Source organism: Kogia breviceps, chromosome 8, assembly GCF_026419965.1.
Source record: "Kogia breviceps isolate mKogBre1 chromosome 8, mKogBre1 haplotype 1, whole genome shotgun sequence".
Taxonomy (NCBI): Eukaryota; Metazoa; Chordata; class Mammalia; order Artiodactyla; family Physeteridae; genus Kogia; species Kogia breviceps.
This window is the reverse complement of record NC_081317.1, coordinates 9,913,008-9,931,778: the sequence shown is the minus strand read 5'-3', so window position 1 is coordinate 9,931,778 and position 18,771 is coordinate 9,913,008. Positions and strand designations below refer to the sequence as shown.

General features: G+C 44.6%; 1 protein-coding gene across 7 annotated transcripts in view; it reads right to left on the bottom strand.

Moving 5' to 3' along the window:
• The window catches only part of MAPKAP1 (MAPK associated protein 1), a 241,452-nt gene that overhangs the window by 23,539 nt on the left and 199,142 nt on the right, over window positions 1–18,771 (bottom strand). For 5 of the 7 annotated variants that reach the window (XM_067040726.1, XM_059073087.2, XM_059073088.2 and 2 more), the window contains one exon: window positions 4,955–5,092. The exons of the other annotated variants lie outside the window; for them this stretch is intronic. In XM_067040726.1, the coding sequence (XP_066896827.1) occupies window positions 4,955–5,092 (138 nt within the window). The remainder of the gene's footprint in view (window positions 1–4,954; window positions 5,093–18,771) is intronic. 7 annotated transcript variants of the gene reach the window in all.

The window sequence follows — 18,771 nt, the reverse complement described above, 5'->3', positions numbered from 1 at the left end:
ATGAGACACAAGAGGCCTTTGTGTCTAACTGGCTCGGCCATTAAGGTTGCTGAAGGTCACAACAATGCTGGTCTTTTCTATTTAAGCTAAATCAATGTGGACAAATCATTATTCAGCAGCTTTAATTTAATTAGTAAATTAAATACACTACTTTACAGATCTTGTCAAGTACTTATGAAAAGAAAGATTCATTTAAGTGGGAGGCCACCAATAAACCCAGCTAATTTAACTCATAACCTTAACTGAATCTCATCTCAAATATCCAGCAGGTTCTATTCACGAGGCCTTAACAGTCTCCTGCAGTTATGGTTAACTCACAATCTCAAAGAGTTCCTGCCCTGAATCCAAACGGTGTTTTGGACAAAACAAACAAACAAACAAACAATCCCCCACCAACACAACCAGCATCAACAGAATCTGATTTCCTTTAAATTATACTATTGCTAGAGAATGTAATCAGGTTACCTCTATTATGTTACTTCCTTAAGATTTCAGATCATCTATACTTAATTGAGATACAGAGCTCTTTTCAGCTATAAAGACGACAGCTACTTTATTAAAGTTTAAATATGATTTCTTAATGATAGGCTGCTTCCTTTAAAGACTCTAAACCTGCACGACCTTCTTATGACAAAACCAGACCTGGTACTTTATTTAAATACAGCCCAAGAGTCCCCGACGGGTGCTAATTTCACAGAAAGGTCCCTTTCTTTTGTTTCAGTGTTGGAATTTGAGGCTAGTACTTAAAAAGAGTGTCCACTGCATTTAAAGCCTACATCTAGACCTGTATAAGAATGGAGAATTATTTCTGAGACAATTTAACCATGGTTGTTTCTGATGGAAACATTTTCCTATATGATGTATACGTCTTTGTTCAGTTAAAATGAAATTAGAATTAATTCATCCTTTAGAGGTTTGTGACATCCTTCAAACAGCAAAAGATATCCTAAGAGTGGCTAAATCAGACTTAGAAATCACTGATTTGAATAATAATGGCAGCGTACAGCTTTTTTTTTTTTAATCTAGAAAGGCAGAAGGTGTTCTTAATTTCTCAGGGCTGTTGACACACTGATTTTCTCAACTAACTTTTGTAAGAGTCCATATTTATATGTACAATTTTTTTAAAGGCATGTATCTATTTAGTCATTAAGTTCCGGGTCTTAAACACTCACAGGGACAGAGCAATAAATCTTCCCTATGAGAACATGGCCTATGAGGTAGAAGTTAGGGGAAGGAAAGAGAGTCATGGAATTGCTATTTATGGAGTATGGCTTCAGAGTCTGGGTCTCTCTGATTCCACAATATATGTAATTATGTGTTTAACTGCAGGCGCTCTAATGCTCAGTCCCTTTGCCAAGTCAGCTATTCACATACTTTTTGGATACAGCATCAATTAAACTTGAGCTGTGTTCTTTATGACGACCAAATTAATGGTTTGACAGCGGCTTTTTCAATAAACACTGCAAACTGGCCATATTTGAGGTTTTAAAAACCGTTTCTTTTCTGTTCAAAATTCTGACAAACATGTCTCAAGTAAGACTGGGGACAACTTCATTATCCTCCCAACATTTACTGCCTTTTTGTAAAGAAGGCTGTTTAATAACATGTCTGCTCTGTTTTCACAACTAAATTATTCCAGTTGGTCACACGTTCCAGTCTTCGGCAAGACACTTGTGTTATGAGAGATAAAAACATGAAAAAGGAAATATACTGCAGAAATCAAAAACTTATCTACTTCTCGACTCTCTCTCTTTGCCATAATTCGTTTAAGAAGGCCCCAAGAATAATTTTTGCTGTAAACTCAGCTACAAACATACATCACTATGCTGATAAAAATCACCGGCTAAACTTATGAAATATAGTGACTTTCATTTCTTTAGTGCTGTTAAAATAACTTTTTTCTAAGGTTCAACAGACACAAAAGATAAAAAGGGTTACCATTAATCCTTTAAAAGAAGAAGAAGAAGAAGAGACCGCACAGATTAATTTTGTGGTCTGATGATGTTCTTGAAGATGAACTTTTTAGATTAAGTCAATGAATTAATTTGATGAAGATACTGGAAATCATAAAAAAAATAATAGCATCAAGCTGATTCAATTAATACATCTTTGTTTTGGGCACTTTACAACATAAATTATGTTGAATAACTTTCCATTTCTCAATCCTGGCCTCATTAGGTTCTATTTCAAGACATGCGCTGAGGACACCCCCGCAGGCACTGTGCTAGGGAGGAGAACACAGAAACCAGTCTTTGGTCAATGAGTTCAGCGTGGGGATGGGGGTGGGAGACAGGGTCAGACCTCAAGTAAACACAGCACAGCGTGCGAGCTGCTTCACCAGAGGCGTGTGCAAACGCCTGGGGACAAAATTACAGAGAGAGTCTGACACTGGAGCTGGATCTTGAAAAATGAGTGGGCCGGGTGTGAGGAAACTGAGGTGTCCATGAATTAAAGAGAGGGTCAGGGTGGAGGCGTATTCCTGGCAGTGGGAACAGCGGAAGCACAAAATTCAAGGTGTGCTCGTGTGCCAGTAGTTCACAGTGACCACTGCGGTCACAGGGACCACAGGTCAAGTTCAGGATGAGAAATCATGGGCTATGAGCTTGGAGGAGTCAAGGTCTGTAAAGGCTATGCCGAGGAGTCTGAATTTTATTCTGTGAGCCTGCAACTTTCAAACATTTTTTGAAAACAGCAAAATTCTTTTTATCAATTGACTTTTTAAGTGCAGAATCCCCAAATTGGTAGGGATTAAATGCAGAATCCTTTGTTTGAAGGGGAGGCCTCATGCCCATCTCTGCCCTACACACACACACACACACACACACACACACACACACACACGCACACGCACACGCACACGCACACGCACCCCGGCCCCTGAGAACCCAGAGCTCTGAGGGACAAGGTCTGAAAGTGCTGTGGTGGGGGCAGGGACTCAGGAAGTATCTCACTGGGGCAGGCTGTGTGCCTCTCTCTTCAGGAAAGTGTCACAGTTCTAGATCTCTGGGGCCAGCGTGAGAGAGGGGGAAACCTCTATAAAACCTACACGTGCAGTTTTTACACAGAACTGTTCAGTGGGTCTAAGAATATGACAGAAGACTCTCCTGCTCGACTGTCAATACAGTCGTATTGAAAGGGTGGGGCCCACATCTGCTCTGGATCCCTAATGCTTGGAACTTGGCCTCGCTCCCACAGATGTGTGATAATTACATTACTTTTTGACTGAATGACCTTAAGAGGCAACAGAAAGGTGGTAGCTATGCATCTGTTTCATTCCCTCCTAGGTTGGGTGTGTTACATCCTTTACCGTTTGGTGCCTGAATCACAGCCCTCCTGGACACTGTGAGTGTCTTGGTGTGAATGTAAGGGAAATCTGAATCCTATTTCTAGCTCTTTCTCTAACCTCTCCACTCCAGTTTATCCCCCTATGCAACGTGTAAGTGATTGTCTTTCATTTCTCAGAGACATGGAGAATTTATAAAATGTTACTTTTCAAAGCATTCTGAGTTCTTGGGAACAAAGATGCTAGAACAATGAAATTTTTACTGGTTGACTGGCCGGAGTAAGAGGGATTAGGAAGATGATGTTTATCTAAAGGCAGACAGAATCTGGCCGCCTTGGGGCAAAGGGCCCAAGAGCAGCAGGCGATTTTCTCACCACTCCTCTGGCAGCCATCTTGCCTCTGCAAGCCATCGAGGCCTCACTGGATGACAGCAATGGTAGGAAGCAGGGCAGGCATGGCTTTACTCCCTTCCCTGCACCACTATGTTCTCCCTGCTTGCTAAGCTGTAGGCTAATGAGTTGAAAAGAGGAGACCACGTAGCCCAGCACTGCTGCATTTGACAAAACAACTAAATACCCAACCATAAATGAGGCCAAGTGGCATATGTGCCCAGTCCGCAGGCCGAGTTTTTGTTCTTTAAGCCCGTTTAATCAGTTTCATCTCAAAAACTTGAGCCATATTATAGACACTTGTCGGCCTTTAGATTTCTTCCTGTTCCTTTTAAGTATGTCATTCCTTATATTTGTTCCCCAATTTAGCAGACACTGGAATAAAGGGGATTGACACAAATTGGGTACTTGGGTCACACTCCAAGTTACTAAATCAGAACCTACTGGGGTGGGTCCTGGGTGGCTGCGTTCTAAACAGGCTCTGCAGGCAGTGCTGGTAACGCACTGGATTTGAGAACCACTGTCTTCTAACCTTCTCCAGGCAACTAACAAATCCTTTCTTCCAGGGAGGAATATCACTGCGATCTGTGGCCTTTCTGCCTCTTGATGGGACTGAAGCCCTAAAAATGATTAATCTAAAGGCTACACTCAATTACTTAACTGCAAAAATACAGTATGCTAAAATATACACCCAGACTATATCTACTTTGCTAATTTAAACAGAGGAGTGCCAACCCAGCCGTGATCTCTTCTGCAGGACCAGGCAGGAGTTTAATTACAAGCTGGTAGGTCATGCGGCTGCCAGTGATCTGGAGGGTGATGACACCTCTGGCATGATGGAGAGCTAAATCTAGTCTTCAGCCGCCACAGGAAATCCTCCAACTTCCCTCGATCTGGCAAGGAGGGAAGGCAGGTCCAGGCCTGACAGGTCCAGTACCCCAAACGGGAAGGGGAAAGGAGCACAAAGTGAAACGAGGGCTCTGGTGAGTGCAGATTCCCGTTAGCAATCTACCCTGTGCCCCCAGCCCTCAGCGGGGGGCTCCTGAGGTCAGGAACCACTGTGAGGTTCTCTACTGCCGTCAAGGCTGAACAGAACAGGGGCCCATGTCAGGCTCTGGGCACCATAATACAATCCCATTTAATTAAAAGAAATTTCTGGTGATGAATTAAACAGACCCAAGGAAAAAAAAGGACAGAGTGGCAATACATTCTCCTGGTACCCAGCACACCGAAGGGAAGGGAGGAAGAGTGGAAGGAGACATAAATAAAAGGGATTACTCACTGGGGCTTTTTTCTTCAGCAAGGTCACAGGCACAGAGCAGGTCAGAATCGACTGAGATGGGTTTCTGCTTAATCCAAAACTTAGTGCTGGCTTTCTGATTCGTAACTGGGTCTATCTCTACTTTGTCTCCAGAGATACCTGTAAGGCCAAGGGGAGGACAAAAAAGAAGCCACAAGAAGTACAAGGTGTAAGTGATTTCAGTGTAATCATTTGACCTGTCTTATAAATCCTAAATTGCATGAACATGAGCTCTTTTCTAGGGCTTTGGGGAATGCCATAGGCTTCTTGAGTCAGACATAAGGAGACTTCAAATGGCACAGAGAAGTTGCACAGTCTGGTTTCCTGGGTGGGTGAGCTGGGGTTGGAGCGGGGGAGGGGGAACAATCAAAAACCATAGAAAAAGGTATTAAGGGGCTTCCCTGGTGGCGCAGTGGTTGGGAGTCCGCCTGCCGATGCAGGGGACACGGGTTTGTGCTCCGGTCCGGGAGGATCCCACATGCCGCAGAGCGGCCGGGCCCGTGAGCCATGGCCGCTGAGCTTGCGCGTCCGGAGCCTGTGCTCCGCAACGGGAGGGGTCACAACAGTGAGAGGCTCATGTACCGCAAAAAAAAAAAAAAAGTATTAAGAAGCTTACCTCCTTAGATATAACACAGATACAATATAGAGTTTATCTACGTATTGTTAATGAAATATAGTTACTATAAGATAAGGTTCATTTAAACAATTTTGATCAGTGGTCTCTGTTTTGTTTTGTTTTGCTTTAGAAGATCTGGGTTGGACAGATAAAGCTGTAACATCACCTATGCCTAAATAGCTAGGCCACCAATGAAGAGTTTCTGATCTGGAAAAATCCTGCACACTAAAAACAGGAAAAGGGCTTCCCTGGTGGCGCAGTGGTTGAGAATCCGCCTGCCGATGCAGGGGACACGGGTTCGTGCCCTGGTCCGGGAAGATCCCCCATGCCGCAGAGCAACTAAGCCCGTGAGCCATGGCCGCTGGGCCTGCGCGTCCGGAGCCTGTGCTCCGCAACGGGAGAGGCCACAGCAGTGAGAGGCCCGCATACCGCAAAAAAAAAAAAAAAAAAAAAAAAATTAAAAACAGGAAAAATCTCTCTCTCTTACTAAATAATTCTCTGACACCAAATAATTATCCATACTGTATTTAAAGGAAGTCACAGGAAGATCAAAGGATCCTTCGCATTAAACATTCCAAGTTCAAGTCTTGGAGCCTGGTTTCAGGCTGTGGAGGTCACTGCTTCTCCACCGATGGAGAGACAGCACTGGGTGTGCACTTTATGTAACAAAGACTTTCTAACAGGAATCCGGAACATTAACTACAGGGACTTCAGGTTTCATTTTCAGAGCTGTGAAAGACGTAACACACTGTGCAGTGACTGGGAGCAAAGGTGTTAGGAGAACCAAGGTAACGCCAGGGATGGAGGGTGTCCTGGGATAACTGCAGAAACGCACAGCGATTGCTCTCCTGGTATCACCAAGCAGAAGGTGCCCAGCCTGACACAAAGGTTTTGGCTAGATGCTCTCTTTTTCCTTTTACTGAAAATCAAGGAATCTGTTCATCAAGTGAAACAAAACCCTTCAATATCCTTCTAGAGTGGACCCCAGATGGAATCTAATAAGTAATTAATTTTCAGGCCACAGTTTAAAGGTCAGGCTCAAAGTGAAAAAAAGCAAAACGAAGTAAAAATATAAGAAATAATTAAAACAATAAGTGTTCATACTGAGACAGAAAAGACAACCAGAATTAACATATTTCATCCTACGGATCACACTTACAAAATTTAAAATATAATGTGAGAAAACTTAGTAGGCCATAAGATAAGGCAGATGAAAGAAATAGCTAAATTAAGAAACAAAAATCAAAAGAACACAATGACCACAGTCAGACCAAATTTAAAATTAAAAAAAGAAAACAAACAAAATCCTAGTGATTAGTTCGGCCACACACTCCATTCATCGCTATTTTACTTTATGAATAAAGAAATCCCAAATAGCAGTCAGACAATGGCAGCAGACTGGACAGACTACGGAAGAGTCTCGCCTGCTGTCTGAAGGAGACACTGCAGTTCAGTTGCTTAACCCTGGTCATTACCGTGTGGTCTTTGGAAAAGACGAACAGTCGGTATTTTTTATTAATCGAACGCTGGAATTTGTCATTAGACATATTTCAGGAACACCGTACTTCAATTAGGCATAACGTCATAAGCCCAATTGACTCTGGACGTTCAGGTCTAGATGATTTCAGGAGGGCGAGAATGTATCAGGAGACCAATTTTATTACATTTCACTTAAAATAGATTACCCAGTTACACTCTTCCCTCCAATTTGGTCATTAAATGTTAAAGATCTGGACATTTCTATAGTTCCCTGAAAGAAGAAAAGTACTTACACTGCGGTTGTTGGTAGTGTTTTTTTTTTTTTTTCCCTTCTGCTTCTTGTTTTGACATTTATAAAAGTCAAAACGAGCAGAGCAAAATAAATGTGCAGATCTCTTATGTGGAATAAACCCTTCCCCACATTCCTTTCTCAGAAAGGGAGGGGGAAAGATCATCATCAGAGACACGGTTTTAAAATTTTGTTCTACGGCCCTGCAACTCCTGAAGCCATAGTCAGTCAATACTGTTAATGTAGCTTGTTAATTTGATAGGATTTGTCAGGTAACTCCACTGGAAAATTATATAAAACTGTTCCAGATGAAAGGATGATAGTGACATGAATTTAAGTGATAGAACAATAGTGGAATATAAACCAGAAATGACACCCAAAGTGGCTGCTGATTTATTGCCGTAGTGAGTTTGGTTCTGGGCTCCCATGTATATTAGTGCTACAAATCTGGGTCCATTTAGCAGAGAGATGCGCATACATACATCACCAGCTCCTGCTCCAAGCCAAGGTCACTCCCCATTGCATCAATCTTTTCAACAGAGCCTACTTCACAAAGCAGGACTTTTGTAACCATCTCAGATATAACAGACTCTCGTCCTCTTTCATCTTTCTTTTATCATGTAAAAGTACACTTTAACTTCTATTATTTTTATCTGCAAATTGTTACTGTATAGTTCATCCATTATGGGCCGTATCTCTGCATCAACTGCCTAAGCTCTGCCCGGCCACAGGAACACTTTCCCAAAGACACCCTTTCCTGGGGTTACTGTGCAGTCACTGTTCACGGAGGGGAGCCCCAAGCCCGCAGTTTGGGGATGAAGATGGGGGAGACGAGCACACTAGATTCAACACAGGCAGGCAGGCGCAACACCGTTTAAACAAGTGGTGTGTTCCAAAAGAGATGCGTGTAAGTCAGATTTTTTCCCTGAATCAAATCACATTTTCCCAGTGACTTCTAGTTTCAGAGATACTTTATCTTCATTTTGGATTGATCTGTAATTGGCAGGGGCTCCCAACACTTTAGTTTTAAGTTTCTCTGCCCTGCAGGCTTTCAGTCAAGTAGTTAATGATCTGTAAAACACTCGCCTGCCTAGAGGAGTCACTATTTAAAGAAACCTGTAGGGGAATCTTTCCTGACGGGAAAAATCCTTTTGTACATTAAATAACCTCACCCTACTCGAGATACGCGAGTCCGGCTTCTTAAAGCAGGGCACACGGCCCCACAGGACCCTATTCGCTCTTGCTGGACAAGTGGCAGCCCACTGCCGGAGCCCATTTTCCTGAGCACACCCAGACCCCGCCACTGCTGAAGACAGAGTCTGTGGAATCCGGCCGGGAAGCAAACAGGAGGAGGCAGCCTGGTGGAGAGGAAACCAGTTTGGAGGCTGGTGCTACAGGCCAGGTCAGGGGCAAAGAGCGGTGAAGCATTAACTGGCACCAACTATGTGCCAGAAAGGTTAGAAATCCTTTGTATGCATTGACTCAAATCTCACAACAACCTTATGAAGTTGGTTACTATGTTTTTCCCTATTTTATAGATGAGGAACCTGAAACACAGGGAGGTTAAGTAACTTGCCCAAGTTTACACAGCTACAAAGTGGCAAAGCTGGAATTTGAAGAAAGCCAGGTAATCTGGTTCCAGACTCTGTCCCCTCAGCCACTGCACTATTCTGCAGGTGTTTTACATAACATACGCTGGGAGAGATGATGGTACTTGTCTAAGGCTGGGGATATTGATTGATTGATTGATTGATTTGGCTGTGTTGGGTCTTCGTTGCTGCACGTGGGCTTTCTCTAGTTGCAGTGAGCAGGGGCTACTCTGTTGCAGTGCGTGGGCTTCTCACTGCGGTGGCTTCTCTTGTTGTAGAGCTTGGGCTCTAGGCGTGCGGGCTCAGCGGTTGGGGCTCGCGGGCTCTAGAGTGCAGGCTCAGTAGTTGTGGCGCACGGGCTTAGCTGCTCCGTGGCATGTGGGATCTTCCCTGACCTGGGCCCGAACCTGTGTCGCTTGCACTGGCAGGTGGATTCTTAACCACTGCGCCACCAGGGAAGCCCAAGGCTGGGGAGCTTTTAAGTGCGAAAGCTGTGTTCATACCCAGAGCCATCTGGTTCCCGAGTATGATACTTTCTACTGCTCTGCATGGCCCCATTCAGCTAAGTCAAGAAGATGTGATAAGAAATTCTGCCCACCTAGTCTTTAGTTTCCTCTCTCAATTTTCACCAAGGAACAAATACTATTCAAATGTGCCAATAAATGTACACCTACTTTTGTTCATACATGGCAAACTGGAGCATAAAATCCTATCAATATTCTTCTGTTTGACTACTGAGCATGGTTCTGAAAAGTTTTTGTGTAAAGTCACTGAAGGAAAGGCAGAGGCACTCCTTAAAGTGTCATTCATGCACTATTTTAAAATAATTCAAATTATAAACATATGTCCAAGAAAACAAGGGAAGCTGGCTTTTGTTAAGTTTACATTTCTCCAACTTAAATGGCCAACGAGAGTTAATACAACCGTGTCAGAATACAATACAACCATGAAAAATTATGTATAAGAAAAGCTCTGACTTGGAAAAATTCTTATGACACTAGGTGAAAAGGACAGAAAAATATTTATAGAAAAGAGATCAAAAGGATATGCTTCATATTGGTAGAGTGCAAGTCAACTCTGGCCAGTGGGATTATATCCTTTTCTTTTCTATATTTTTCCAAAGTAGAAATTTCACCAAAAATAAAAACAAACATCATTTTATTTGTTTTTGTTTTTGTTTTTTTTTGGTGGTACGCGGGCCTCTCACTGTTGTGGCCTCTCCCGTCGCGGAGCACAGGCTCCGGATGCGCAGGCTCAGCGGCCGTGGCTCACGGGCCCAGCTGCTCCGCGGCACGTGGGATCCTCCCGGACCGGGGCACGAACCCGCGTCCCCTGCATCGGCAGGCGGACTCTCAACCACTGCGCCACCAGGGAAGCCCCAAACATCATTTTAAAAGTTGACTTTTGTTTGTTTGTTTCTATTTCAGAATTCAGTACTCTCCCAATTTTTATTTTATTTATTTATTTATTTTTGGCAATGCCATGTAGCTGCGGGATCTTAGTTCCCCGACCAGGGGTTGAACCCGCGTCTTTGGCAGTGAAAGCGTGGAGTCCTAACCACTGGACCGCCAGGGAATTCCCTCCCAATTTTTTTTTTTTTTTTTTTGTGGTACACGGGCCTCTCACTGCTGTGGCCTCTCCCGTTGCAGAGCACAGGCTCTGGACGTGCAGGCCCAGCGGCCATGGCTCACGGGCCCAGCCGCTCTGCGGCATGTGGGATCCTCCCGGACCGGGGCACGAACCCGGGTCCCCTACATCGGCAGGCGGACTCTCAACCACTGCGCCACCAGGGAAGCCCCTCCCTCCCAATTTTTAAAATGTGAGGAAGTGAGCGTGTTGAACTCTGTAACTGGTAATCATGAGAAGTGATCCTAAACTGAAGGCTCCTTCCACCTAGCAGTCCTCCAGTCCCTGAGGGGCTGGGCTGCTGGGAAGGGCTCCCAGGAGCTGCGTTATGCCCAACCCGGTGCCACTCTGACAAATGGTCCTGGGGAGGCTCCACCCCAGCAGCCCAGCCGGCGAGGAGGAGGAGAGGATGGGGGCTGGCCCGAAGTGGCCAGAGTCAGCCCTTTCCCTCGGAAACAAGGAGGCCATTTGTCTCCTTTACCAGCTCTCCTCCCCAACCCACTTATCCAAAGCCATCCGTCATGACCTTTTCATGTTCCTACTTCTGACAGCTTCCAGATACAGTGAGTCAAACTTCACTGGAAGCAAACTATCACACCAACTGTCAAAGGCAGAAAACACTGCCTGATTGCTGTCCTACATCAACGCCAGCATATAAATCCTTCCTTAACAAGACAGCTCAAAATAAACAAAAATGCAACTATAATGTATATACAACTCTCTGGGGAGACTATTTGTCCAATGCTTTAGAGTTATCACAAGGAGACCCTTGTCTGTTTTAGTTAACCAAAGGATTTCCACAAGAGGAAATGAGCCCTGTATATCATCTTCTGCTAACACAGACTGGGTACCTACTTTGGGCAGCCCCTGCGCTGGGTCCTTTTGTGTGTAGCAACTTATTGAGAGCTCACCACATCTCTACCAGGAAGGCAGCAGCAGCCCATTTTACATTTAAAGGCAGTAGTGCAGAGAGGTTAGGAATAGGGGACTTTGGAGTCACAGAGTCCTGAGTTTGGGTATCAGCTTCCCTACTTCCTAACTACGTGACTTTGGGAAGGTTGCTATAAATAGATGGTGATGATAATAAAATCCACCTCATGGGCTTGTTATGAGGATTAAGTGAAGTAAGACTTGTAAAAGTGCTTGGAATAGTGCTTTAATCCATAGCTAGTGACATACACGACTGCTTCTCATGACTACTGTTACCCGGAGTCAGGCACTGGGCTAAGGGATGTGATACAGACCCAGTGATGGGGGTCAGGACAGGGGAGTGAGCTCAGAGGGCCCTGGGAGGGAGAGGAACAAGGGACCTGCCCGGTGCTAGTCTGGGGTGGGGGTGGGAGGTGATTCTCTCTGGGACCGGCTCTATACCCCAGTACTGGAAGCACCGGGATCCAGAACAACTGTCCACTTGGGAAGACCAATGCCCTCGTCCCCACGAATCCTTGCAATAACCTCCCATCACCAAGAGGGCAAACCTCTTCCCAGCAACCTCCAAGAGTTCAACTCAACAACAGGAAGAACATTCTCACATCTGGAAGTTGTGGAAACGTTTGTGCTAGGGAACCCCTGCCCTACAAGGTCTCCAAGTCATGAATCTGGAGATCTTGATCTCACTGGTATTATCCTGGGCAAAGTTACTTCTCCCTCGGTGACCCTGAGCTTTCTCCTTTGTAAAATGAGGAAACAACAGTACCAACTCCTAGGGTGTCATGAAGGTAAAATGGCCTAAGCGTGTACAGAAGAGCAGAGTGCCTGGCACATAATAAAGGCTCAATTATTATCAAAAATGACCTCAGAAAGGTGAAATGATGTACTTGACCAGGGTGAATCAAGTTAGGAAACAGCAAAGCTGGGGTTGAAGCCCAGGTCGATGGGACTAAGTCCAGTTCGGTGTGTTTTCCGACACGTCAGCTGTTTCCTATGTGCTTGACTTTTAGAGGGCACAGCTGCCCCACAAGGCATACTTAAAATACCCTTCTAGTAAGCTGAAACACCAGTTTGGCAACAATTAGGGCATTTAACATTCCACGCCTCAGTGTATTTCCTGAGCTATTGCTTATTTGCTTGGACATCACGAGCTGTGGTTCATTCATCAATTTCCTACAACTGCGAATCCAAGACTACAAAAGCCCCACTGCTGTTAAATCCTGGAGTAGCTTTTCATACAATTCTACAGTCGTCTTGTCTTCAGGTTACCTAGAGCCTATGAAAGCCTGGAAAAGCCCCTGGGGAGTGTCACTGAACAACTCTTAGCCAGAGTGGATTTTGCTGAATTTATACAGCCAATCGATAGCATCTACAGAGCAGGCAGGGAAGTCTTTGATACCTCTCTGAATTTACCCACAGGATCAGACACAAAGGCTGTTTGGGCTTAATGAGAGATCACCTAGTCTGGGGCTTTCATTTCCCATATGAAGAAATTGAGGCTTAGGGCGGGGATATGACTTGTCTGATGTCACCCATTAATGACAGAGATATAACCATAATTCACATCCCATACTACCAAGCTAGGGCTTAAAAAGACCCACTTTGTCTCACTATGCATTATGTTTACAGTGATCAAATGCATGACAGTATAGGGGCTTGCCTGGTGGCGCAGTGGTTAAGAATCCGCCTGCCAGTGCAGGGGACACGGGTTCGAGCCCTGGTCCAGGAAGATCTCACATGCCGCGGAGCAACAAAGACCGTGCGCCACAAACACAGCAGTAATGCTGTGTTTCCTAAGAGAGTTTATAGTATCACCTGCAGAATGAGGAAAAACCTGATCGTCCCTATGCCCAGGCCCCAGTACATTGTCAGGGCTCAAGTGCCAAGGATGAGGAAGTGGTAAAAAGAATACGGAACCTTGGCAAACTCTCACGTATCCAATTCCCACTAATTCCATTATGCCAGTGGTTCTCAACTTTTTCCAATTCTTAATTCTTTCTCAGCCATCTGAGGAGCCTGACACATTGTCACTAGTAACCGTGGATTACTGAACAGGAATTCTCAAAAGGGTAGATCTGGGAGCAGAGAGGAAAGTATACAGTTAGAAAAAGCCTCTCGAGTTTCTGACAGTCCCTGTCAGGGGATTTTCCCTTGACTTGATCACTGCATTAAGCATTAATGTGGTAAAGAAATTTTCTGGAGCCAGTCTTGATAGTATCTGTCCTGCTACCTCATAAATTCATTAGGATTTGATAAACTCTATTCCAAATTTTGGTTCAGAAAATGTTGTCAAAATAGGGAGAGAACAATCATTTAATACTAGAATTTATTGCTAGTTTATTACGATTAATACTAGAATGCTGGGACTTCCCTGGTGGTCCAGTGGTTAAGAATCCGCCTTCCAATGCAGGGAATGCAGGTTCGATCCCTGGTTGGGGAACCAAGATCCCACATGCTGTGGGGCAACTAAGCCCGCATGCCACAACTAGAGAGCCTGCATGCCACAACTGGAGAGCCCACGTGCCACAACTACGGAACCCGCACGCTCTGGAGCCTGCACGCCACAACTACAGAGCCCATGTGCTCTGGAGCCCACGCACCACAACTACAGAGAGAAAATCCACACGCCACAACTAGAGAGAAGCCTGTGCACCACAATGAAAGACTCTGCGTGCTGCAACTAAGACCCGACACAGCCATAAATAAATATTTTTTAAAATACTAGAATGCTAGAATTTGCATTCTCAAATTACTCAAGGACCCAGGGATCCTGGAGTTAAACATGATGCAAGCCTCCTCATGAACATTTTAGTGCCTTTGAATGGAGAAGGGCATCTCCTTAGTATTCAATATGAAATGGAAAAGTGGAAGGAAGATCAATCCGTTTCTTAAGAACATGAATTTCCAGATTACGTAATTACTTGAACTGTACTCCATAGGTATCCCACTGGAAAATAACAGGGGCGAATATTTTATTCATACAACCACATGAACTACTTTCAGCGTCAGAGTGAGCTTGAGGAGTAATAAAGTCCAGGCCACAGCTGTTGCTTCCACTCACGTAGTTTTGTGTTGTAATGTGTTTCTTAAGTTTGCATAGTACATATTAAAAAATAATACTGTGATAAGGTCTTCTTTGAGTGCTGGCTTGTAGGTACTGACTGGAGGGTTAAATAATAACTGCAATAGGATAAACCAGGAAAGACAACAGATGGCAAACATGCTGCCTCTCATCATGCTCAGGCCCAAGGCAGACATTTTTAATCAATCACAGAGTTTATGTTGCCCTCAGATGCAGCCTGAGATGCTGCCTCAGCACAATGCTCTGGGCAGCCATTACAAACTTGGAGTTGTTTATGAAATGAAATCTCTTTGCTTTCTCTTAAGGTATGTGCTACTGTACTTGATGCTTTTGTTAAAAAACTACTGTGATCACAAGTGTTATGATTATGCATATGGATTGTTTTATGAAGAGATAATGGAGGTAACCATGGAAACTTTTGGTAGAGGTTGTTTTACAATATAATCTTTATCTGTAAACCCTATACAGAATTTGTATATCCTATACAGAATTATGTTAGATTATATATGCAGTAATGACACAGATGGGATTCATGGTATATTATGTATTCAGTAACATATTCCTTTGGTGACATGGGGATGGTCAATATCGACAAATGATAAGGTGAAGGAGTCAAGTTAGCACAAGTGGCACAACTATAAAAACATTTCTCGGGCTTCCCAGGTGGCGCAGTGGTTGAGAGTCCGCCTGCCGATGCAGGGGACACACTGGTTCGTGCCCCGGTCCGAGAAGATCCCACATGCCGCAGAGTGGCTGGGCCTTTGAGCCATGGCCGCTGAGCCTGCGCGTCTGGAGCCTGTGCTCCGCAACAGGAGAGACCACGACAGTGAGAGGCCCGCGTACCGCAAAAAAAAAAAACCAAAAAAACATTTCTCAGCCTGAGACCCTGTGCTGGGAAAACCAGGCTGACCTGCCCAGTAAGTAAAAACAAGTGTTGGACAAAGAGATAAGGGGTAAGAAAGTCCTTTGAATACTGTGAGATTGCATTTCCCAAACCCCACAATTAAGGAGAGATTCTGAGCCAGCAGGTCTGGTATGAGGCCAGGGAGTTGGTGAGTCTGATACACGGTCATGGTAGGAACCACTGCCTTAAGGTACCATATAAATGAGAGGTATGCTATGGTCATGTCTTGACCTTCTCTGCCTTGAGTCTTACATGGGTTTATGGGCAGCCCCTTGGCTGGTGTGTTGTAATTCAGTTTCCATCAGCCAGCCAACAAGAACTTATTGATAGCATACTATGGGCTTCTTAGATCATGGCTGGCATTCACCATCTGACCCTTTTAGATTCAATTTCCCCAAACCTACTTCAACCTGCCAGCCTTGGCATGTTTGGGTAGCACCCATGTCTTAGTGCCTGATCCTATGGTCAAGCATACAGGAGCTCAAGTTAATGGAAAAAAATCTCAACTTGGTATAAGCTCAGGCAAGGTCTACACTTAAAGGGCACCTGTACTTTTACACCCAACATGGAAGGGAAGCAGAGAAGATGAAATAGTCCAAAAATATTTTGGGGAAATACAGGAATGACGGCTTTGTTTGGTGAGTTTTCCAGGTTGACAGAGCATGGACGGCAAATAGATTTCAACTTAAGAACGAACCAAAGCCAACTGATTGGTAGGGGCTGCTTATCAGGCTGTGTTGGATGGGACTTCCCTGGTGGTCCAGTTGTTAAGACTCCATGCTTCCAATGCAGGGGGTGTGGGTTCGATCCCTGGTCGGGGAACTAAGATCCAACGTGCCACGTGGTGAAGAAAAAAAAAAAAAGGCTGTGTTGGAAATGATTCTGAGGTCAGGTCTGGGCCCAGAGGGAAGAAGTGTGGTGATTGATTAACAATGTGAATGAAGGATGGGCTAGCAGCACGCGTGCCACACGGACACTGACCTCCAGAGGCCAGGACAGGGAGAAGAGTGAGGGGCGGGCAGAATTTTTGGAACTGGCCAACTAGAAGCAATCGCTTCCTTGGAGAAGGGACGTTATTAGTGACCGAGGCATCTGTCATGTGACAGACTGGATTTAGTGTACAGGATTGAGTTTCAGTCCCAGTTCTGCTACTGGGACTGGATATCCTACCGTATATCTGATGGCTGACAGGGAGGGAAAGAGAGTTAGTACTTATTAAGTAACAGCTATGTGCCAGGAAGCACTAAGTGCTTTATATACATCGCATGATTTCATTAACGCCCCCGAGCTTCAGTTTTGTCATGAAATGGGAATAACACTGTCAGTGTGCTGTGTCAATTAAATATGGTAATGGGGTGAAGGTTCACTGTAGACTGTACATTGTTATAGTGACAGAAATACAGATATTAGTGCAATGACGATCGCATTCAAGGCATGAGCTGGTAGTTAGCCACAGGCCTCAGCCTCAGACAGTCTTGGGTTCTGATCCCAGCCTCATTACTTACTGGATTTTCCCTGTACCCCAGGTCTCCGCGCATAAAAAATGGAGATAATATCAGTGCTGTCTAATAAAGCACTAGGATGACAGGAGACAACGCATATAAGAGAGTGATCAGCACAGTGCTTGGCACATAGCAAGCATTTGATAAACGATAACTGCTTTTAAAAATTATAATTCTTCTTGTTAATAATATTTAAAAAGATCAGATCTCTGTCCCAGGTTTCATTAATGGACTCCAATGAAGTTTTTCATTCATATAAAAGTCTGGTGGACCATTCTCTGCAGGAGTGAGAAAGCTTAGCATATGCTGTCATTTGCCAAGCAGGACTGGCCATTTTTAGAAAGCAGCAAGGCTTATCTGTTCCCATTGACGATGGAGAAGTGTCCAGAATGACGGTGATTTCTGGCTTGGTGGGTAAATTTACTAAATGGGTAGCATTTCCCTCAAGGACAGACTGAGTGGCATAGGGTAGAAGATTAAAATGGTCTGTCCCCACGTGCAGCTTGTGTGAGGAGTACTGTATCACATCAAAAAGTAAACCTGGGGGCTTCCCTGGTGGCAGCAGTGGTTAAGAATCTGCCTGCCAATGCAGGGGACGCGGGTTCGTGCCCCGGTCCGGGAAGATCCCACATGCCGCGGAGCGGCTGGGCCCGTGAGCCACAACTACCGAGCCTGCGCATCCGGAGCGTGTGCTCCGCAACAAGAGAGGCCGCGACAGTGAGAGGCCCGCGCACCGCGATGAAGAGTGGCCCCCGCTCGCCGCAACTGGAGAAAGCCCTCGCCCAGAAACGAAGACCCAACACAGCCAAAAATAAATAAATACGTTAAAAAAAAAAAGTAAACCTAAAACGTTGGGTGAGAGATGGGGGGGCGGTTTGAGTGGAGAATTGAAGTTGCTGCACGTGCTGCTTAGGCTGCTTTGCTCCCTAGAGCGAGCGCACTGCCATTTGGATGCGGTGTGTTTGTGCCTGAGTTTCTGTCCTTTCGGCCTGTGACTGGAGATGGGCACGATGTAGGGTATGCTGCTTGACAACCAGTAAGGTATGATATATCCGGATGGGCAGTAACACACTACTTCATTCATTTCTCTTTTTAATATGGTGAAGAGAAAAGGCTTTTTAAAAAGAAAAAAATCTCCCTTCCACAGAAAAGCCATGTGATCATTGTAAAAATCCCAGGAAAAGAAGAAAAAAAAATCACTTGTAACTTTACCACCCATTGATAACTATTGTTAGCATTTTGATATATTTCCTTGGAGGAATTTTTAATTCCTCATATTTGCATAGCTGCAAATCATACTGTGAATGTTATTTTTTCTCTTTTAACATACTGATACATTCCCATTTCAATAAAAATTTTGACAGGGCTTCCTCTCAAAGGTTTTATAACATTTCTGTATATGGCTGTACCAAAGTATACTTAAAACACTTTGCTTATCACTGGATTATTCAGTTAACAATTTGTTATTAAAAGAAATGCTGAGACTAAAAGAAAAAAACAAAGTCTGGTGGAAAATTGATGTAATTTTGGGTCTTGCAAATCAAAGTTTGAGTCTCTTATCCCCTGACTTTCCCAGAAACAAACAGCAGACAGTAAAACTGGGATACTGGCCCCTACTCCCCAATCGGGATGCAGGCTGCTACGATGGCACCGCAGAGCTTGGGAATACCGAGCCTCGGCTCTGCGCCCTCATGTACACTAACTCAGAGTGGACGGGTGGTTTTTTGTGGAAGCAGCAGTGCTGCTGGGTAAATGCCGCACACAGACACTTACCACTTAGAA